Source organism: Hyla sarda, chromosome 1 (genome assembly GCF_029499605.1).
Source record: "Hyla sarda isolate aHylSar1 chromosome 1, aHylSar1.hap1, whole genome shotgun sequence".
Lineage (NCBI taxonomy): Eukaryota > Metazoa > Chordata > Amphibia > Anura > Hylidae > Hyla > Hyla sarda.
Window position 1 is genome coordinate 612,931,854 of NC_079189.1, and position 23,115 is coordinate 612,954,968.

Below are 23,115 nucleotides of genomic sequence, written 5' to 3' on the forward strand. Positions count from 1 at the left end.
CTCGGTTGTCCTGGCTCAGATATCTTCTGTCTTCCACTCAAATTTCTCCATTCTTTATTACCTCCCACCCATTCTGACTTCTGTCCCTCCCCTTGTCCCTCCCTCCTCCTTACCGCAACTCCCTGAGGACTTCATTGATGCGTTGGAATCTCTCTTTACACCAGAAGAAATATCTCTTGATTAAAGGGGTACGCCAGTGAAAAACAAATGTTTTTGCCTGGAAGTTAAACAGATCTGTAAATTACTTCTACATAAGAATCTTAATCCTTCCAGTACTTATCAGCTACTGTATGCTCCACATGAAGCTGTGTATTTCTTTCCAGTCTGAGCATAGTGCTCTCTGCTTCCACCTCTGTCCATGTCAGGAACTGTCCAGAGCAGGATAGGTTTGCTATGGGGATTTGCTTGTACTCTGGACAATTCATGACACGGACTGAGGTGTCAGCAGAGAGCACTGTGGTCAGACTGCAGTCATCCACCCAAACCAGGTGGGGTTTGTGGGATTTGATTGATAATCTGTTTTCCCTTAGTTTCCTCAGCAGCATAATATGGGGTGCCTCACGTCTCTGTGCGCTCACGAAACATAGGGAATTTTTAATCAGTAAATTAAATAATTAGGGTCCCCTCCCCCCGAGCCCCTATAACGGGCTTACCTGCGAATGCCCGCAGAGTAAATTAAAAAGAAAAAAAGGGAGGGAAACATATTATAAATCAAGTCATATCTTCCCTAGCGTCCCTGAGCAGCACAATATGGGGATTTAGCAAGAAGGGAAAAACCCATAGGGGGGGTCTCAACGCTTAACAGAATTAATTACCAAGTTATCAAAACTCGGTTGGGCAGAAAGCCTGGTCTCCATCCTATAATAACGGGAAAAAGTCATTGTAGACCAAGTGGCCGATACGGAAATCTGTTCAATAGGGACCAAGCATTTCTCGGCCAAAGAGGATCCTACTTCTCTGGTAGCATTAGCTTTGGTGAAACCCGGGGGTCTATTCCCTCCAAAACATAACAAAAGTTTATATAGTCACAAATCCATCTTAGGATGGAAGGCTTAGAGTCTTTCTTGCCTCCTCGACCTTCCTGAAGGTAGATGTTCTATCCAGGTAAGTCCTAAGACAACAAACAACATCCAGATACCTGAGTAGCTGATCATCATTCACAGGAAGAGCAGGCAGAGCAATGACCTGGTTTGTATTAAGAAAGGAGGCACATTTTGGTAAGAAGGTGGGAAAAAACCTCAAAAGGACCTTGTCATCGAGGAAAACCGTTTAAGGCTCTTTGGCCGAAAGAGCCTGCAGCTCACCCACCCTCTTGGCTGAAGTAATAGCCAAAAGAAAAGCCATCTTTAAGGAGAGAAGCTTCATATTGATCTCTTGAATGGGTTCAAAATGGTGATCCAAAAGCCTCTTTAAAACTAAGGGTAAATCCCAGTGCGAAACAGGACTAAAAATCCTAGGTCTCAAACGAGATATCGCTCTAACAAAAGCTTTGAAATCAGGATTAGAAAAAGTCTTCCTTTGAGAACTGCAGAAAGGGCTGAGATTTGTACTTTTAAAGTACTTGACGACAGACCCTTATCAAACCCATCCTGAAGAAATTCAAAAATTTCAGGGTTGGCATAGGATCTATTGGTAGCCTCACTCCATGAGTGGGCAAGTGTGTCTAAAACCTTTTCTAAATAGCCCCTGGCTACTAAAAGGGTACGATCAACCTCCATGCCGTCAGATTGTATAACCTGAGGCTGTGACAGACCTGTGTCCCTTTTGACACTAGATTCTGTATGAGAGGAAGAGTCCAATATGTTCCTCGAATCATCATTATGAGTTGGGCAAATCAGGATCTCTTTGGCCAGAATGGCATTATTGCTATTACTGAGACCTGATCCTGTTTGATCTTCCTCAACACTCTCGGGATCATGGGCACAGGAGGAAACACATAAGCTAGACTGAAGGTCCAATGGATAGTCATGGCATCTACTGCAAAAGGATTGTCCATGGGGTACAGAGAACCAAACCTCTTGAGTTTTGCGAGGCTTCTTGTGGCCATCAGGTCCACCTCCGGAGTGCCCCACATCCTGGTCAGGTGTTGAAATACTAGAGGATCCAGCAACCATTCCCGCAGAATGACCAGGTTTTTAGAAAGACAGTCTGCTACTACATTCTGAGTTCCCTTTATATGAACAGCGGATATCCTTGATACTCAGTTCTCTGCCCATGACATGATCTTACCTACCTCCTTGAGTTGAGGTTTCGATCTGGTGCCTCCCTGCTTGTTGATATAATACACCAATGCCATATTGTTGGTCCTGATCTTCACTGTCTTGTCCCTGAGGCAGGGAGCAAAGTGACGTAGAGCCAGCAGATAGGTCGCCCTCAGTTCTCTGGCATTGGATGACAGGATCTATTCTGCCAACTTCCAAGTTCCCAGAACTGTCTTCTGAAGCATGTGGGCTCCCCAACCGATACCCAATGCATCTGTGGTAAGTATGATCCAATCGCGCACCATCTTGCAGGCATGTCCACTAAGCTAGGGAGCGCCGGACTGACGAGGACTTGGTCATCCTGGTGTCCATACTGGAAAGATATCTGTTCCAATGGCTGAGAATTTCCGTCTGTAGAGGTCTCAGGTGCCATAAAGCCCATGGAACAGTCTCTGTTGTAGATGACATCAGTCCTAAGACCTTCATTAAAGTTCTTATAGAGACCTGGTGAAGTTATCTGAATTGTGTCGATGATGTAACCAAGAAAGGATCCTGCGGTGGATGGGGAAAGATGAGATTTCTCCAAATTGACTATCCAGCCTAGACTGTTTAGTAGCCCGAGAGTTATCTCTATATGACTTTTTAATATGTCTTCTGACTCTGCTAATAGCGTAAGATTGCCATCATGGTGGAAAAACAAAGGGGGCTGTTGATATTCCGAATGGCAGAACCCGGAACTGAAGGTGCAAGAGGGTTCACTGAATCCAAACTGCAATCCTTAGATTTTTCAGAAAGACTGGATGAATGGGGATATGAAAATAAGCATTCTTCAGATCCAAGGACGCTAAATGATCTCCTCTGTTAAGAACCGTCTTCACTGTACGGATAGTCTCCATCCTGAATTTTTTCTAGATACCTGAGATCTATTATTAACCTGAACTTGCCTAATGGCTTGGGAACTAGAAAAATGGGAGAATAAACCCCCCTCCCCTTCCTACTTTGGAAGGGGGAACTGGTTCTACTGCCCTTAAGGCAAGACAACCCAGAATAGACTCCTCCAGTATCTCTCTCCTTGGAGAACTCCAAGGAGAAACCAAAACTCTCACTCCAGGGCTCTGGTGGAGAGGAGGCAAGTACCCGTTTGAAATTCTAGAAAGAACCCACTGGTCCTTTATTAACTCTTCCCAAGATGAAAGAAAAAATGGAGACGTCCCCCTACAGGAAGAGTCGATCCGTCAAAAATCTTTATTTTTTATTTTTTTTTGTAGAATTTTTCCTCTGACCTCTGAATCTTCTACCACGGCCTGACTGCTGACCACACCTGGATCTTGGAGGTGAGTATTTATGCCTGAATGCCTTACGTACAGGCTTAGGCTGGGGCACAGACTTGCCCTTACGGTCCGAAATACTCTCCATAATTTAGTCCAGTTGAGAACCGAAAAGACTACCAGGAGCATATTCTAAATTGCACAACTGGAATTTGGAGGTATTATCTCCCCCCCAGGGACACATCCATAAGGCTCTACGGGAGGTCATAGGAAGAGCCATAGCTCTGGAGGCTAAACTAACCCGCTGAAGAGCAGCATCCACTAAAAAATCTATATCGAAATTAACCTTCTTAAAACTGTCAAGAATCTCATCACGCTTAGCTCCTGAATCAAATATCATCCTGGGCTTGGGAGAGCAATCTCTTCAAAGCTTTACTAACATCATGGGTAGCTGCAGCCACTATACTAGATCCAGAGGCCATAGAGTACACTCTTTTGAGAAGAATCTCAATTCTTCCATCCGTTACTATCATCATGGGTAGCAGCAGCCACTATACTAGATCCAGAGGCCGTAGAGTACACTCTTGAGAGTAATTTCAATTCTTCGATCTATCGGTTCTTTTAAATTAGAGCCTCCTCGGCAGGCAGAATAGTCCTCTTGGATAACTTGGATACTGCAAAATCCACCCTCTGTGGCTCTACCCAGGAGGAGGCATCCTCTTCCGGTACAGGATAGAGAGTACAAAACCTCTTGGCGAGCACAGGAGCCTTTTCTGGATTCTTGAACTCCCTATTTATAAGAGCCTTTTTGGCGTCATCCAAAGAAAAAACTCTAGGTCCCTTAGAGGTAGAAGGGGCCTCTTCATTCCCTGACAGACCTTCAGTCTGAACAAGCTTAGTTAGCTTTTGAATTCTCTCTATGGGAAAGAGAGTATGGGAAGAAAGCATTTCCTCCTTAGAATCGGTTGAAGGGTAAGCCTTATCAACTACTGTAAACTCCTCCCCTAAGGGCAAGAAAGAATCCTTCCTAGGTCTCTTGGACCTCAATTGATAAGAAGACATCTTGTCCTAGAGATTCTTAATAGATTCCTGAACCCACATGACGACATCCCTGATAGTTGGCTCATCAATATCCATGGGGTTTGGCCGACAAAGGTAACAGTCGGCATAGTCATCTGGGATAGGATTGTCACATCTATGGAAGGTAATATGCATGTGTTTAGAAGTGGCTTTACCACCTCCAGTATTGCCAACAGGTTCCATAAGGAATCTGAAAAAAAGGAGAGAAAAAATTTTTATTTATCAAGAAGAAAAAACACAATACAATCCTTTCCATAAGAGGAAAAAAAGTCCGTACACAAACAATACAGAATAGTTCAAAAAGCAGAGTAGGCTAAAGTGCAAGGACTCTCATCACTGGAGCAAGAAAACACACTTCTTGCCAGCAAGAGGGAGAGTAAGAGAATGGCCAGGGTTTAAATAAGCCAATTGGCGCCAAAAACCTGTAAGCCACATGCCTCCCGAAAAAGAAAATTCTTAAAAAGGAGCAAAAGAAAACTAAAAGTTAAAGAAAAGAAGACCATAAGGTCTAGCATATATACTCAGAAAGAAATATTTAGAAATTCCAAACAGAAAAGGAATTATAAGCAAAAAACGAGACCAGAAGTGACAAATTATGCACTTCCGGTCACGCCTCCCTACGCAGCGAGTGCAGGCGCTAAACACACCTAACACGGCAAAGCCGTGCGAGCAGAGAAAACAGAACACATAGCATCCAGAGCTGTGGACACACACAGGACAAAAAAAGACTTTGTGCATTCGCAGGCAAGCCTGTTATATGGGCTAAGGAGGAGGGGACCCTTATTATTTAATTGACTGATTAAAAATTCCCTACGTCCCGTGGGTGCACAGAGGCGTGAGACACCCCCAAATTGTGCTTCTGAAGGACACTAGGGAATGGTTTGTTCCAATAAGATCACTCTGATGATTCTCTCCCTAGATGCCGGCACAAACCTTACAACACATTGGCCTGTCCTGTACTGCAGAGGTTTCAGCTTTACACCAAACCCCACCTGAAAATAAATGTCTCCTCGTCTGGACCTTTCCCTATACATACCGCTGCCTGTTATCTCCACTTCTCTATGTCCTGGTGATGGACACTTCTTGGCCCCTATTAGAGCAGGCCCTGATATCCGCGGTGTGGTTATTGGTGGTCAGGGGTATAAATGCCTATTGTCTATATTACCAATCCACTAGTTTCCCTGCCCTCTCCGATGGTTTGTCTCTCAAGATTTGGCACGAGGTCCGACTTTAAAATAAAACTCCAGAAATCAGAGGCATTGAATGGTTCATTACAGGTCATGGACTCCCCTGGAGCCTCCTTTTCCTATACTTGGCCTTCACATAGCATCACATGCTGTTCCATCTGACCTCTCTCAATTATTCCTTCTAAATTTCTCCCCCCTTGCTCTTGTGGTTCCATACCGATCTTCGTTCACTAATGCCACAACTATTGTATTCGTTGCAAACTCTTCCCATCCATATACTGTGTAATGTTCGTTTATCTGTATTTTGTGTATTTCTGCTTTTAGTCCTGTTCATACATTAGGTTTGTGTCTGAACAGTTTTTTGTGATAATTCTTCCTGGTTTGGGAAGAGTTTAGAGACATAAAATGAGAAAAAAATCCATTAAATCACATTGTCTCTGATTTTTAAAGAATTTATTTGCATATTATGGTGGAAAATAAGTATTTGGTCACCAACAAACAAGCAAGATTTCTGGCTCTCACAGACCTGTAACTTCTTCTTTAAGAGTCTCCCCTGTCCTCCACTCGTTACCTGTATTAACCCCTTAAGGACATAGCGTTTTTCCACTTTTGTTTTTTCCTCCTTTTAAAAATCATAACCCTTTCAATTTTGCACCTAAAAATCCATATCATGGCTTATATTTTGTGCCACCAATTCTACTTTGTAATGACATCAGTCATTTTACCCAAAAATCTACGGCGAAATGGAAAAAAAAAATCATTGTGCGACAAAATGGAAGAAAAAACGCCATTTTGTAAATTTTGGGGGCTTCTGTTTCTATGCCGTACATTTTCGGTAAAAATGACACCTTATCTTTATTCTGTAGGTCCATACGATTAAAATGATACCCTACTTTTACTACGCATGCAGGAAAATGTATATGTTTAAAATTGTCCTCTTCTGACCCCCATAACTTTTTTATTGTCCCATGTTTGGGGCGGTATGAGGGCAAATTTTTTGCGCCATGATCTGAAGTTTTTATCAGTACCATTTTTGTTTTGATCGGACTTTTTGATCGCTTTTTATTCATTTTTTTATGTTATATAAAGTGACCAAAAATACGCTATTTTGGACTTTGGAATTTTTTTTGCGCGTACGCCATTGACCGTGAAGTTTAATTAACGATATATTTTTATAGTTCGGACACTTACGCACGTGGTGATACGTATGTATATTTTTATTTACACATTTATTTATTTTTATGGGAAAAGGGGGGTGATTCAAACTTTTATTAGGGAAGGGGTTAAATGACCTTTATTAACTTTTTTTTTTTCCACTTTTTTTTTTGCAGTGTTATAGCTCCTATAGGCGACTATAACACTGTACACTCTGATCTTTTACATTGATCATTGGTATTCCATAGGGGGCTATAACACTGCACACACTGATCTTTTACACAGATCACTGCAAAGCCATAGCTTTGCATTGATCAGTGTTATCAGCGGTTGATTGCTCAAGCCTGGATTTCAGGTTTGCAGCAATAAATCGACGATCGGACGCGCAGGAGGCAGGTAAGGCACACTCTTGATGCGTCCTAGCTGACCGGGACATCGCAATTTCACCACGATGTCCCAATCAGCCCGACTGAGCTGCCGGGATACTTTACCTTTCACTTTTAGACGCGGTGATCAACTTTGATCGCCGCGTCTAAAGAGTTAATGCCGGACATCTGCCGGAACGGCGATGTCCGGTATTAGCCACGGGTCCTGGCTGCTTATAGTAGCCGGGACCCTGCGGGTATGATGCGAGCTCAGCTCACTTCATAACCCTCCCGTGCCGCAGTGCCGTATAAACCCGGCGTTCTGCGGCAAGGGGTTAATGGCACCTGTTTGAACTTATCAGTATAAAAGACACCTGTCCACAACCTCAAACAGTCACACTCCAAACTCCACTATGGCAAAGACCAAAAAGCTGTCGGAGGACACCAGAAACAAAAATTTTAGACCTGCACCAGGCTGGGAAGACTGAATCTGCAATAGCTCTGTGTGAAAAAATCAACTGTGGGAGCAATTATTAGAAAATGGAAGACATACAAGACCACTGATAATCTCCCTCGATCCGGGGCTCTACGCAAGATCTCAACCCGTGGTGTCAAAATGATCACAAGAATGGTGAGCAAAAATCCCAGAACCACATGGGGGGACCTATTGAATGACCTACAGAGAGCTGGGACCAAAGTAACAAAGGCTACCATCAGTAACACACTACACCACCAGGGACACAAATCATGCAGTGTCAGATGTGTCCTCCTACTTAAGCCAGTACATGTCTGGGCCCGTCTGAAGTTTGCTAGAGAGCATTTGGATGATCCAGAAGAAGATTGAGAGAATGTCATATGGTCAGATGAAAACAAAGTAGAACTTTTTAGAAAAACTCAACTCGTCATGTTTGGAGGAGACAGAATGCTGAGTTGCATTCAAAGAACACCATACCTACTGTGAAGCATGGGGGTGGAAACATCAAGCTTTGGGGCTGTCTTTCTGCCAAGGGACAAGGACGACTGATCAGTGTAAAGGAAATAATAAATGGGGCCATGTATTGTGAGATTATGAGTTAAAACCTCCTTCCATCAGCAAGGGAATTGTAGATGAAACATGGCTGGGTCTTTTCTGACAATGATCCCAAACACACAGCCCAGGCAATGAAGGAGTGGCTTCGTAAAAAGCATTTAAAGGTCCTGGAGTGACCTAGTCAGTCTCCAGATCTCAACCCCATAGGAAACCTTTGGAGGGTGTTGAAAGTCTGTTTCCCAGTGACAGCCCCAAAACATAACTGCTCTAGAGGAGATCTGCATAGAGGAATGGGCCAAAATACCAGCAACAGTGTGTGAAAACCTTGTGAAGACTTACAGAACACGTTTGACCTCTGTTATTGCCAACAAAGGGGATATAACAAAGTATTGAGATGAACTTTTGTTATTGACCAAATACTTATTTTGCACCATAATTTGCAAATAAATTCTTTAAAAATCAGACAATGTGATTTTATGGATTTTTTTTTCTCATTATATCTCTCATAGTTGAGGTATACCTATGATGAAAATTACAGGCCTCTCTCGTCTTTATAAGTGGGAGAACTTGCACAATTGGTGGCTGACTTTATACTTTTTGCTCCACTGTATAAGGCCTCTGTCACGATTCGGCTAGCTGGATGTGGATCCTCTGTGTCAGCGAGGGATTGGCGTGGACCGTGTCGGTGGACCGGTTCTAAGATGCTACTGGTATTCACCAGAGCCCGCCGCAAAGCGGGATGGTCTTGCTGCGGCGGTAGCAACCAGGTCGTAGCCACCGGCAACGGCTCAACCTCGCTGACTGCTGAGAAGGCGTGGGACAGAAGGACGAGGCAGAGGCAAGGTCAGACGTAGCAGAAGGTCGGGGCAGGCGGCAAGGTTCGTAGTCAATATGGATAGCAGGAGATCTGGAAACACAGGCTTTGGACAACACTAAACGCTTTCACTGGCACAAGGCAACAAGATCCGGCAAGGGAGTGCAGGGGAAGTGAGGTATTATAGCCAGGGAGCAGGTGGAAGCTAATTAGGCTAATTGGGCCAGGCACCAATCATTGGTGCACTGGCCCTTTAAATCTTAGAGAGCTGACGCGCGAGCGCCCTAAGGAGCGGAGCCGCGCGCGCCAGGACATGACAGCCGGGGGCCGGGACAGGTAAGTGACTTGGGATGCGATTCGCGAGCGGGCGCGTCCCGCTATGCGAATCGCATCCCCGCCGGCAATGTCAGTGCAGCGCTCCCGGTCAGCGGGTCTGACCGGGGCGCTGCAGAGAGAGGAACGCCGCGAGCGCTCCGGGGAGGAGCAGGGACCCGGAGCGCTCGGCGTAACAGTACCCTCCCCCCTTAAGTCTCCCCCTTTTTTTGTCCGGCAATTGCTTCACCTGGGACGAGAACACTGGGAGCGATTGTAGGGTTTCCTCAAAGGCAGGCAGTTCAGCAGGAGTGGGAATGGGGAGGGAGGGCAGAGGGTGAAGCTTGGCACGGGGCAGGGAGTCACCAGGACAGGGGCTATGAGGAGGCACGGCACAGTCCCGATAGGCCTTGGGGAGACCAAGCACAGGAGGAGACACTGAGGCCCGACAGACGGGACTGGGAGCAGAGGTGAGGCATTTCTTGTGGCAAGCAGGGTCCCAATTCTTGATCTCCCCGGTGGTCCAGTCAAGGGTGGGAGAATGATGCTGGAGCCATGGCAGACCGAGGAGGACTTCAGAGGTGCAGTTGGGAAGGATGAACAATTCAATCTTTTCGTGATGGGGTCCAATGCACATTAAGAGGGGTTTTGTGCGGTAACGCACGGTGCAATCCAATTTAACTCCGTTGACCGAGGAAATGTAGAGCGGCTTGATGAGACGGGTCACCAGGATGCAGAACTTATTCACCAAAGAGTCCAGAATAAAATTTCCAGAGGCACCAGAGTCCAAGCAGGCCACGGCTGAGAGGGAGGAGTTGGCAGAAGGAGAAATCCGCACGGGCACCGTGAGATGTGGAGAAGCAGACTTCGTACCAAGAGACGCCACACCCACGTGAGCTGGGTGTGTGCGTGCGTTTCCCAGACGTGGTGGACGAATAGGGCAATCCACCAAGAAATGTTCGGTACTGGCACAGTACAGACAAAGATTTTCTTCCCTACGGCGAGTCCTCTCTTCCTGGGTCAGGCGAGACCGATCCACTTGCAAAGCCTCCTCGGCGGGAGGCACAGGCGTAGATTGCAAAGGATACTGTGGGAGAGGTGCCCATAGATCAAGGTCTTTTTCCTGGCGGAGCTCCTGGTGTCTCTCAGAAAAACGCATGTCAATGCGGGTGGCCAAATGGATAAGTTCTTGTAGGTTGGCAGGAGTCTCTCGTGCGGCCAGCACATCCTTGATGTTACTGGATAGGCCTTTTTTAAAGGTCGCGCAGAGAGCCTCGTTATTCCAAGATAATTCGGAAGCGAGAGTACGAAATTGGATGGCGTACTCGCCTACTGAAGAATTACCCTGGACCAGGTTCAGCAAGGCAGTCTCGGTAGAAGAAGCTCGGGCTGGTTCCTCGAAGACACTACGGACTTCAGCGAAGAAGGACTGGACTGTGGCAGGATCATTGCGGTCCCAGAGCGGTGTGGCCCAAGACAAAGCCTTTCCAGATAGAAGACTCACTACGAATGCCACCTTAGACCGTTCTGAAGGAAATTGGTCAGACAACATCTCCATATGCAGGGAACATTGAGACAAGAAGCCACGGCAGAGTCTAGAGTCACCATCAAATTTGTCCGGCAGGGACAAGCGGAGGCTAGGAGCGGCCACTTGCTGCGGAGGAGGTGCAGGAGCTGGCGGAGGAGATGGTTGCTGCTGTAGCAGTGGCAGAAGTTGCTGTAACGTGGCGGTCAGCTGCGACAGCTGCTGTCCTTGTTGGGCAATTTGCTGCGATTGCTGGGCGACCACCGTGGGTAGGTCAGCGAGACTTGGCAGCGGCACCTCAGCGGGATCCATGGCCGGATCTACTGCCACGATTCGGCTAGCTGGATGTGGATCCTCTGTGTCAGCGAGGGATTGGCGTGGACTGTGTCGGTGGACCGGTTCTAAGATGCTACTGGTATTCACCAGAGCCCGCCGCAAAGCGGGATGGTCTTGCTGCGGCGGTAGCAACCAGGTCGTATCCACCGGCAACGGCTCAACCTCGCTGACTGCTGAGAAGGCGTGGGACAGAAGGACTAGGCAGAGGCAAGGTCAGACGTAGCAGAAGGTCGGGGCAGGCGGCAAGGTTCGTAGTCAATATGGATAGCAGGAGATCTGGAAACACAGGCTTTGGACAACACTAAACGCTTTCACTGGCACAGGGCAACAAGATCCGGCAAGGAAGTGCAGGGGAAGTGAGGTATTATAGCCAGGGAGCAGGTGGAAGCTAATTAGGCTAATTGGGCCAGGCACCAATCATTGGTGCACTGGCCCTATAAATATTAGGGAGCTGGCACTCGCACGCCCTAAGGAGCGGAGCCGCGCGCGCCAGGACATGACAGCCGGGGGCCGGGACAGGTGCAGGGGAAGTGAGGTATTATAGCCAGGGAGCAGGTGGAAGCTAATTAGGCTAATTGGGCCAGGCACCAATCATTGGTGCACTGGCCCTATAAATATTAGAGAGCTGGCACTCGCGCGCCCTAAGGAGCGGAGCCGCGCGCGCCAGGACATGACAGCCGGGGGCCGGGACAGGTAAGTGACTTGGGATGCGATTCGCGAGCGGGCGCGTCCCGCTATGCGAATCGCATCCCCGCCGGCAATGTCAGTGCAGCGCTCCCGGTCAGCGGGTCTGACCGGCGCGCTGCAGAGAGAGGAACGCCACGAGCGCTCCGGGGAGGAGCAGGGACCCGGAGCGCTTGGCGTAACAGCCTCTTTAGGTGCTGCTCTCTTGCTGGTAATTGGATCTGTACTCTGACCATTTCTTGTTTGTTATGCACCTTAGCCTTTTTTGAGCACATGTCCTGAGTTTTAACCATGGGTTATCTGTCCTGTTTATATAGATTTTAGCCTGCTTTGTTTTGGTACATTTGTCGGGTTTTAGTATTTTGTATGTTCGTTCTGCATTTGCTTTGCGTTGCTTTAGTCTGTATTCACACTGTGCATTTTGTCAGTCCTGTTTTAACCTTGTTTGATACTGGATCTCCTAGGATAAAATCCTGTTCTGAGCCTTGTCCTAATCCGTCTATCTAGGAGTGAGTGAGTCTTGTGCCTGTACACGTGTTTGCTTGTATTTAGGATTTTTGTTTCCTCCTAGGCCAGTATCCTGATCACTCAGTGGAGAGTGTCCGCTGGCCAGGAGGCTATTTGGCTTTGGTATTGATGTCCCTCCATGATTGGAGTGGAGTGTCTAGTGTGTTCCTTGTTCTGAGTCCAGTGTGAACAGTGCCCTTGATTTCCTGACCCGTTTTATGTTAGTATTTATATACTGCCTGGTTTATATGTTTTTGGTTATTGTATTCTCATTATGTTCCTTACTTGTTCCCTGACTTTGTACAGTTCCTTTTTGTTTTGTTGACTTTGATGCCAATGCACTTTAGCGCAGGAAGGGACCGGCTCCTAGTTGTCATTCACCACTAGGGTGTCTGGGCAAGTAAGCAGGGAGAGTGGTTTCTAGAGACAGCTTTAGGGCTCACTTTATGACATACCGTCTGTATTCTGGCAGAAGATGCAGCGCTGCTTCGGGAAGTTTGTCTGGTTCTCCGGTCGCCCTAGAAGTAATAGGCTCACTTTTTTCAGACACAAAGTCTCCAGTGGAGCTGGATTGCCAACTGTATCACCTTACTTTTGTCCATGCCCGTGTTCTTGATAACGCCAAAATGAAACTGTGGGTTCATTTGGTGCAGGATCTCTGCCCTCAGCCTTTGTCCACTTTCCCATGATCTTTCCATACTTCACGCCCCCTCCCATAGACTTGAATTGAGGGGGCATGGTCATGACGTCACAAGTGGGGCATGACCATGACACCACGAGCCTCCGCCCCGCATTTCCAGTCATTCGACACGGAGCGAAGTTCGCTCCATACACCGGATGTCTGGAATGCCCCAGCTGAGATCGCGGGGATCCCCAGCAACGGGACCCCCACTATCAGACATCTTATCCCCTATCCTTTGGATAGGATATGAGATGTCTAGATGTGGAGTACCCCTTTAAGGGGTTAACAGCATATAACAGTGTCAGCAGTTTGGAATGTGAATTGTAGCTGGCAAATTCCCTTTCACATCTTAAGAATAAAGAAATATAGGCCGACATAGCAGTTTTATTTTAAATACATATAAACATATAAATAAACAATTATTGAGAATTGGTAACATTGAGAAATCAATACCTGATTGGCTGAGCCACCATGATGGTCTCTACTCTGTGAAAGGAGTCCTATTAAGGGTGCGTTCCCACAGGGAGTATACGCAGCGTATTTGACGCTGCGCAAAATTTATGGCAGCAGTGGGAAATACGCTGCGTATTTCTTGCTCACTATACACACAGGGCTTTCCGGCTGCAGCCCTATGTGTATAGTGAGTTTTGGAGGCGGGGCCGTGTGCCGGTGTGACTGTGACGCGCGGCTCCGCCTCCAAAACTCTCTATACACATTGGGCTGCCGACGGAAAGCCCTGTGTGTATAGTGAGCAAGGAATACGCGGCGTATTTCCCGCTGCTGCCGTAAATTTTTGCGCAGTGTCAAATACGCTGTGTATACGCCCTGTGGGAATGTACCCTTACAGCGTATTGCCGCTACAAGCAGGCAAAGCTGCAGGCATACAAGGGTCCATCGTCTGATCCGTTCCGTGTGACCCTACCCTTAATGTGAAATATTCTATGCACGTGGTTGATACATCTATGTCTTATCTGGATTCTATTTGGTTTTTAGATGACATTCATGCGACTTTACTTTTTACAAACTATTTTCTAGTCAATAAAACGGGTTAAAAACAGGAAAATGGCTTCTCTTCAGTGTGAATTCTTTGATGTTCTATAAGTTGTGATATCACAGTAAAACATTTCCCACATTCCGAACATGAAAATGGATTCTCCACTGTGTGCATTCTCTGGTGTCTAATAAGAGTGGATTTCAATGTAAAACATTTCCCACATTCTGAACAAGAATACGGCTTCTCTCCTGTGTGAGTCTTTTGATGTACAACAAGATGTGATTGGACGCTGTAACATTTTCCACATTCAGTACAGGAATACGGCTTCTCCCCTGTGTGAATTCTCATATGTTTAACAAGATCTGATTTCTGAGAGCAACATTTCCCACATTCTGGACATGAAAAAGGCTTCTCCCCTGTGTGAGTTATCTGATGTCTTATAAGATGTGATTTCTGAGAAAAATATTTTCCACATTCTGAACATAAAAATGGTTTCTCCCCTCGGTGAGCTCTTTCATGCTCAATAAGATGAGTTATCACAGGGAAACATTTCCCACATTCTGAACAAGAATACGTCTTCTCTCCTGTGTGAGTCTTTTGATGTACAACAAGATGTGATTGGACGCTGTAACATTTTCCACATTCAGTACAGGAATACGGCTTCTCCCCTGTGTGAATTCTCATATGTTTAACAAGATCTGATTTCTGAGAGCAACATTTCCCACATTCTGGACATGAAAAAGGCTTCTCCCCTGTGTGAGTTCTCTGATGTCTGGCAAGATTCGATTTGTCTTTAAAACATTTCCCACATTCTGAACATGGATATGTCTTTTCCCTTGTCTGCGCATTTTGATATTCAACACCACTTTTCTTAACATCCTGTGATGAATGAGAAGACAGGACCTGTATATAAGGATGAGATGACAGATCTTGGCTGTGAAGGGCTGAGGGTGTATCTGGGATAATGGAATGTTCTTCATATGTATCTTGTGTGATATCATCATCTGCTTTATAATCTGAAGATATAAGATTCTCCTCTGATCTCCTGCTACAAGAATCTGCCAAGAAACAGAACAAAAATTTGGAAGATTTAGAGCTCCTACTTCATTATGGAGAACCGACCGGAGGGCGAGAGCATCTGCAGGACCCATTAACGATTGATACAAGACGTATACAGTTGTTGCAACTCTTGCAGCTTCTTTCCCTACTCTTTCATCTCCATAACGATGTAAGCGTAAAATGGATATATCCTTTATGGTGCCCTTTTGGGTGTATGGAGAGGGCTCAGGACTCGCTCATAGCCGGTATGGAGTTAACTCCGTTGATGGCTATTAACTGTTTAAATGTCGATGTCAAATCAGACTGCAGCATTTTATTAGTGTTCGGCAGGTGTTATAGGTGGTGTAGTGGCTGGATCGGCTCCCCACTATGGAATTGCACCCCCTACCATGGACATGAAAGGAGGGGGCATGGAGTGACGTAACGAGGGCGGTGGCGTGACGTCTCCGGCCGCAGAAACCCAGCGTTCTAAACATACTGTTTAGAATGCTGGGTGCTACACAGAGATGGGGGAGGAGGGGGGGGGGTGTTTGTTGGTCCCAGCAGTGACCCTCACCTAATGGGGGTTCCGCCGCTGGCACCCCCCCCCCCACAATCTCCGTTCAGCACCCGGCATTCTAAACCGTGTTTGGAGCGACATGTGATGTCACACCACGCCCCCTCCATTCATGTCTATGGGAGGGGCCGTGATGATAGTCACGCCCCCTGCCGAATGGAGAGGGTGTGGAGTGATGTCACAAGGGGAGGGGAGGTTAGAATGCTGGGTGCTCCCCTTTGGATAAGTGATAAGCAGTCTGTGGGCATAGTACCCCTTTAATGTCATATAGTCGAGCCCATCCTGTACGACAGGCATTATTGAAGGACAAAACCACTATAAAGAAGCCCAAGGAGGATATTAGGCTCATGGACACAGAAAAGAGATGACATCAAACAGTTAGTATGAGATCGCATAGAGAGTTTTGTGGATTAGTGAGATTGTTTTAGTAAAGTGGATTAGTGTGTTTTTAAGTGAGGACCGTTATATATCAGCCTATGTCCAAAGAAAATGTTTTACTCTCCCCAATACAGGACAGTGCGCTCAGTGTTTGGCATTTAATTTACCGGAACAAAAAAAATATATTGTTCTGTGTCAAGCAATTGCTGATACAGTGCCAACATATGACAACCTGCGTATAAAGGAAAATTGAACTCTTTTTCTTGCTCATAACATGGTTCATGGTCAGTTTTTGGCATTTAATTTAGGACCATAAAAAATTGTACTGTTCTGTGTCGAGTGCCATCAAAATTCGACCTGTGTTCTTATAAAAATGTAATTCCTCTTGCTGATAGTATAATGCCCTTGGATTTTGTGTCATCCAGAAATTGCATTGTTACATCAAACATAGTGCAAATATACTTCGGCCTTTGTCCAAATTTTTTTTTTTCAGGTTTTATTAAAATTATATTGAAATTTTCTTTATATTGTGCCATTGTATTCCACGGCTATTGTAAAAAGTTATATATATTTTCTTTGTATATGAACAACTAGAGGCATTTGCCCCAAAAAAAGGAATCATTTGTGGGCCAATGTTTTAATCTTAAAAAGCATTAACAATCTGTGACTCGTTTCTGCATTTAGTGGTTACTACTCACCTGGGTGGTTACCTGTAGGGATGTCCTCCTTATACTGCTCATCACCGCTCACATCTGTCTTGTCTTTTACTACTTTGTCTATAGCATTAATATCATTCAGATCTTCACCCTGATGTGGGAGAAATATTTTAAAAATTAATCAGACAGTAGGAGAAGTCATGTAGGATGTTATAAATGGAGAAGATTAGGAGTCATGGAGGGTGAGGGGACTGACCACATGAGCTTCACAGCCCTTCTACAGATCATAGGGAATATCTCCATCTACCTGATCATCCTGTGGAAGAAGAGGACGGGGACACCTCTCTGGTGCTGTTCTCTTACTGGATCTGACTGTAGGAAACACATACAGAGACTGAATTCATTCTTTACATACAAATAATGAGAGGACGTGTGTATATAGTCATGTCTATTACCTGGTGATGTGAGGGGCTGCTGATCCTCCATCATGACCTGATCCTTGTACTGATCCTTGTGTCCTTCTACATACTCCCACTCCTCCATGGAGAAATAGACCGCCACGTCCTGACACCTTATAGGAACCTGACACATAATGATACAGTCATCACCCCGACCCCTCCAGTGGTGTTACTGTATAATGTCCCAGCATTCCCAGCAGTGTCACCTCTCCAGTCATCACCAGACCCCTCCATTACTGTATAATGTCCCAGCATTCCCAGCAGTGTCACCTCTCCAGTCATCACCAGACCCCTCCATTACTGTATAATGTCCCAGCAGTGTCACCTCTCCAGTCATCACCAGACCCCTCCATTACTGTATAATGTCCCAGCATTGTCACCTCTCCAGTCATCACCAGACCCCTCCATTCCTGTATAATGTCCCAGCAGTGTCACCTCTCCAGTCATCACCAGACCCCTCCATTACTGTATAATGTCCCAGCAGTGTCACCTCTCCAGTCATCACCAGGCCCCTCCATTACTGTATAATGTCCCAGCAGTGTCACCTCTCCAGTCATCACCAGACCCCTCCATTACTGTATAATGTCCCAGCAGTGTCACCTCTCCAGTCATCACCAGACCCCTCCGTTACTGTATAATGTCCCAGCATTCCCAGCAGTGTCACCTCTCCAGTCATCACCAGACCCCTCCATTACTGTATAATGTCCCAGCAGTGTCACCTCTCCAGTCATCACCAGACCCCTCCATTACTGTATAATGTCCCAGCAGTGTCACCTCTCCAGTCATCACCAGACCCCTCCATTACTGTATAATGTCCCAGCAGTGTCACCTCTCCAGTCATCACCAGACCCCTCCATTACTGTATAATGTCCCAGCAGTGTCACCTCTCCAGTCATCACCAGACCCCTCCATTACTGTATAATGTCCCAGCAGTGTCACCTCTCCAGTCATCACCAGACCCCTCCATTACTGTATAATGTCCCAGCAGTGTCACCTCTCCAGTCATCACCAGACCCCTCCATTACTGTATAATGTCCCAGCATTCCCAGCAATGTCACCTCTCCAGTTATCACCAGACCCCTCCATTACTGTATAATGTCCCAACATTCCCAGCAGTGTCACCTCTCCAGTCATCACCAGACCCCTCCATTACTGTATAATGTCCCAGCATTCCCAGCAGTGTCACCTCTCCAGTCATCACCAGACTCCTCCATTACTGTATAATGTCCCAGCATTCCCAGCAGTGTCACCTCTCCAGTCATCACCAGACCCCTCCATTACTGTATAATGTCCCAGCAGTGTCACCTCTCCAGTCATCACCAGACCCCTTCATTATTGTATAATGTCCCAGCAGTGTCACCTCTCCGGACATCATCAGACCCCTCCATTACTGTATAATGTCCCAGCAGTGTCACCTCTCCAGTCATCACCAGACCCCTCCATTACTGTATAATGTCCCAGCATTCCCAGCAGTGTCACCTCTCCAGTCATCACCAGACCCCTCCATTACTGTATAATGTCCCAGCAGTGTCACCTCTCCAGTCATCACCAGACCCCTCCATTACTGTATAATGTCCCAGCAGTGTCACCTCTCCAGTCATCACCAGACCCCTCCATTACTGTATAATGTCCCAGCAGTGTCACCTCTCCAGTCATCACCAGACCCCTCCATTACTGTATAATGTCCCAGCAGTATCACCTCTCCAGTCATCACCAGACCCCTCCATTACTGTATAATGTCCCAGCATTCCCAGCAGGGTCACCTCTCCAGTCAGCAGCTCCATCATCTTGTTGATGAGTTCTAGGATCTTCTGTTCATCCATTTCCTCATGTATCAGGGAGTGAGGTGGGGGCCCCGGGATTGGGCTCAGGGTTCTTTCCCATCCTTCACACACAGGGGCCTGACAGCGCCCACTAGAGGACTTCTTCACTACTGTGTAATCCTGTGTATGGAGAGACACATTAATATCACTACATACATTCCCAGAATCCCTCACCTCTCCAGTCATATCCATCTGTTATTACATAGATAAGAATGAGGTCATGTGACATCACTCCCAGAATCCCTCACCTCTCCAGTCATATCCATCTGTTATTACATAGATAAGAATGAGGTCATGTGACATCACTCCCAGAATCCCTCACCTCTCCAGTCATATCCATCTGTTATTACATAGATAAGAATGAGGTCATGTGACATCACTCCCAGAATCCCTCACCTCTCCAGTCATATCCATCTGTTATTACATAGATAAGAATCAGGTCATGTGACATCACTCCCAGAATCCCTCACCTCTCCAGTCATATCTATCTGTTATTACATAGATAAGAATGAGGTCATGTGACATCACTCCCAGAATCCCTCACCTTTCCAGTCATAACCATCTGTTATTACATTGATAAGAATGAGGTCATGTGACATCACTCCCAGAATCCCTCACCTCTCCAGTCATATCCATCTGTTATTCCATAGATAAGAATGAGGTCATGTGACATCACTCCCAGAATCCCTCACCTCTCCAGTCATATCATCTGTTATTCCATAGATAAGAATGAGTTCATGTGACATCACTCCCAGAATCCCTCACCTCTCCAGTCATATCATCTGTTATTACATAGATAAGAATGAGGTCATGTGACATCACTCCCAGAATCCCTCACCTCTCCAGTCATATCCATCTGTTATTACATAGATAAGAATGAGGTCATGTGACATCACTCCCAGAATCCCTCACCTCTCCAGTCATATCATCTGTTATTCCATAGATAAGAATGAGGTCATGTGACATCACTCCCAGAATCCCTCACCTCTCCAGTCATATCCATCTATTATTACATAGATAAGAATGAGGTCATGTGACATGACTCCCAGAATCCCTCACCTCTCCCATCATAGCCATCTGTTATTACATAGATAAGAATGAGGTCATGTGACATCACTCCCAGAATCCCTCACCTCTCCAGTCATATCCATCTGTTATTACATAGATAAGAATGAGGTCATGTGACATCACTCCCAGAATCCCTCACCTCTCCAGTCATATCTATCTGTTATTACATAGATAAGAATGAGGTCGTGTGACATCACTCCCAGAATCCCTCACCTCTCCAGTCATATCCATCTGTTATTACATAGATAAGAATGAGGTCATGTGACATCACTCCCAGAATCCCTCACCTCTCCAGTCATATCTATCTGTTATTACATAGATAAGAATGAGGTCATGTGACATCACTCCCAGAATCCCTCACCTCTCCAGTAAGCAGGAAGAGTATCTGTAGGGTGAGGTTTATGATCCTGTCGGCCATCTTGTTCCTGTCTCTCTCCATGGTTGATGGGTCATCCAGGAGAATTCTCTTATATAGAAGATATCAGCAGAGGATCCTGGATTGGAGAAACCTGAAGGGAAGAAGAGGAGATTATATAAAACCCAATAAATTACATGTAAAAAAAAAAAAATTTATTGGAGAGAATGGGAAACACCTGAAGATTTGTTACAGTGTATATTATGTATTTTCTCTCTACGATGGGTTGATTAGTTATCATGGCAGATCCTCCATGTTTGAGGTTACTGGTTGCAGCGGTGATGTTAGTTTAAACAACATATGTCTATCCCAGGTGGCAGTGATCATGTGACATGTATGGTGCCATCACCAGGAATACACCTTCCATGTTACTTGCACCTCTTTACTGTCTGACCACTTTATTAGATACATCTGTCTAGTTATTGCTGAGAGCAAATCATAAAAATCAAGACTGGAATTTGCAAAAATTCATATTGACACAAAGACAAAACTTCTGGGAGAATGTCCTCTGGGCAGATGAGACAGAACTGGATCTTTTTGATGAGCCCCATCAGCTCTATGTTTTCAAACACAGAAATGAAGCCTAAGAAGAAAAGAAGACACTGAGACAGCTGGAGGAGGATCTTATGAGGAGTGGAACAAGATACCTGCAGTCTGGAGAAGACACCTTCACCCCGAGACAGCTGGAGCAGGATCTTATGAGGAGTGGGCCAAGATACTTGCAGTCTGGAGAAGACACCTTCACCCCTGAGACAGCTGGAGCAGGATCTTATGAGGCGTGGGCCGAGATCCCTGCATTCTGGAGAAAACAACTTCATACCTGAGACAGCTGGAACAGGATCTTATGAGGAGTGGGCCAAGATACCTGCAGTCTGGAGAAGACACCTTCACACCTGAGACAGCAGGAGCAGGATCTTATGAGGAGTGGACCAAGATACCTACAGTCTGGAGAAGACACCTTCACACCTGAGACATCTGGAGCAGTATCTTATGAGGAGTGGGCCAAGATACCTGCAGTCTGGAGAAGACACCTTCACCCCTGAGACCGCTGGAGCAGGATCTTATGAGGAGTGAGCCAAGATACCGGCAGTCTGGAGAAGACACCCTTACACCTGAGACAGCTGGAGCAGGATCTTATGAGGAGTGGGCCAAGATACCTACAGTCTGGAGAAGACACCTTCACACCTGAGACATCTGGAGCAGTATCTTATGAGGAGTGGGCCAAGATACCTGCAGTCTGGAGAAGACACCTTCACCCCTGAGACCGCTGGAGCAGGATCTTATGAGGAGTGAGCCAAGATACCGGCAGTCTGGAGAAGACACCCTTACACCTGAGACAGCTGGAGCAGGATCTTATGAGGAGTGGGCCAAGATACCTGCAGTCTGGAGAAGACACCTTCACACCTGAGACAGCTGGAGCAGGATCTTATGAGGAGTGGGCCAAGATACCTGCAGTCTGGAGAAGACACCTTCACACCTGAGACATCTGGAGCAGGATCTTATGAGGAGTGGGCCAAGATACCTGCAGTCTGGAGAAGACACCTTCACCCCTGAGACAGCTGGAGCAGGATCTTATGAGGAGTGGGCAAGATACCTGCAGTCTGGAGAAGACACCTTCACCCCTGAGACAGCTGGAGCAGTATATTATGAGGAGTGGGCCAAGATACCTGCAGTCTGGAGAAGACACCTTCACACCTGAGACAGCTGGAGCAGGATCTTATGAGGAGTGGGACAAGATACCTGCAGTCTGGAGAAGACACCTTCACACCTGAGACAGCTGGAGCAGGGTCTTATGAGGAGTGGGCCAAGATACCTGCAGTCTGGAGAAGACACCTTCACACCTGAGACAGCTGGAGCAGGATGTTATGAGGAGTGGAACAAGATACCTGCAGTCTGGAGAAGACACCTTTGTTACGCCGAGCGCTCCGGGTCCCCGCTCCTCCCCGGAGCGCTCGCTTCACTCTCCCCACGGCAGCGCTCCGGTCACGTCCTCTGACCCGGGGCGCTGCGATTCCGCTGCCAGCCGGGATGCGATTCGCGATGCGGGTAGCGCCCGCTCGCGATGCGCACCCCGGCTCCCCTACCTGACTCGCTCTCCGTCTGTTCTGTCCCGGCGCGCGCGGCCCCGCTCCCTAGGGCGCGCGCGCGCCGGGTCTCTGCGATTTAAAGGGCCACTGCGCCGCTGATTGGCGCAGTGGTCCCAATTAGTGTGTTCACCTGTGCACTTCCCTATATCACCTCACTTCCCCTGCACTCCCTTGCCGGATCTTGTTGCCTTAGTGCCAGTGAAAGCGTTCCTTGTGTGTTCCTTGCCTGTGTTTCCAGACCTTCTGCCGTTGCCCCTGACTACGATCCTTGCTGCCTGCCCCGACCTTCTGCTACGTCCGACCTTGCTTTTGCCTACTCCCTTGTACCGCGCCTATCTTCAGCAGCCAGAGAGGTGAGCCGTTGCTAGTGGATACGACCTGGTCACTACCGCCGCAGCAAGACCATCCCGCTTTGCGGCGGGCTCTGGTGAAAACCAGTAGTGGCTTAGAACCGGTCCACTAGCACGGTCCACGC

General features: G+C 46.8%; 1 protein-coding gene across 1 annotated transcript in view; it reads right to left on the bottom strand.

Annotated features, from left to right (window-relative positions):
* Positions 1-19,112, bottom strand: part of LOC130307127 (uncharacterized) — a 34,115-nt gene extending 15,003 nt beyond the window's left edge. The window contains exons 1-12 of the mRNA XM_056552157.1: positions 19,011-19,112; positions 17,245-17,371; positions 17,097-17,161; positions 16,832-16,940; positions 14,198-15,198; positions 13,057-13,184; positions 4,569-4,739; positions 4,218-4,511; positions 2,467-2,938; positions 2,016-2,170; positions 1,562-1,974; positions 1,309-1,415 (exon numbers count right to left, since the gene is read on the bottom strand). Coding sequence (XP_056408132.1) covers positions 1,309-1,415; positions 1,562-1,974; positions 2,016-2,170; positions 2,467-2,938; positions 4,218-4,511; positions 4,569-4,739; positions 13,057-13,184; positions 14,198-15,198; positions 16,832-16,940; positions 17,097-17,161; positions 17,245-17,371; positions 19,011-19,070 — 3,102 coding nt within the window. The 5' untranslated portion in view covers positions 19,071-19,112. The remainder of the gene's footprint in view (positions 1-1,308; positions 1,416-1,561; positions 1,975-2,015; positions 2,171-2,466; positions 2,939-4,217; positions 4,512-4,568; positions 4,740-13,056; positions 13,185-14,197; positions 15,199-16,831; positions 16,941-17,096; positions 17,162-17,244; positions 17,372-19,010) is intronic.
* Positions 19,113-23,115: the final 4,003 nt, after the last annotated feature.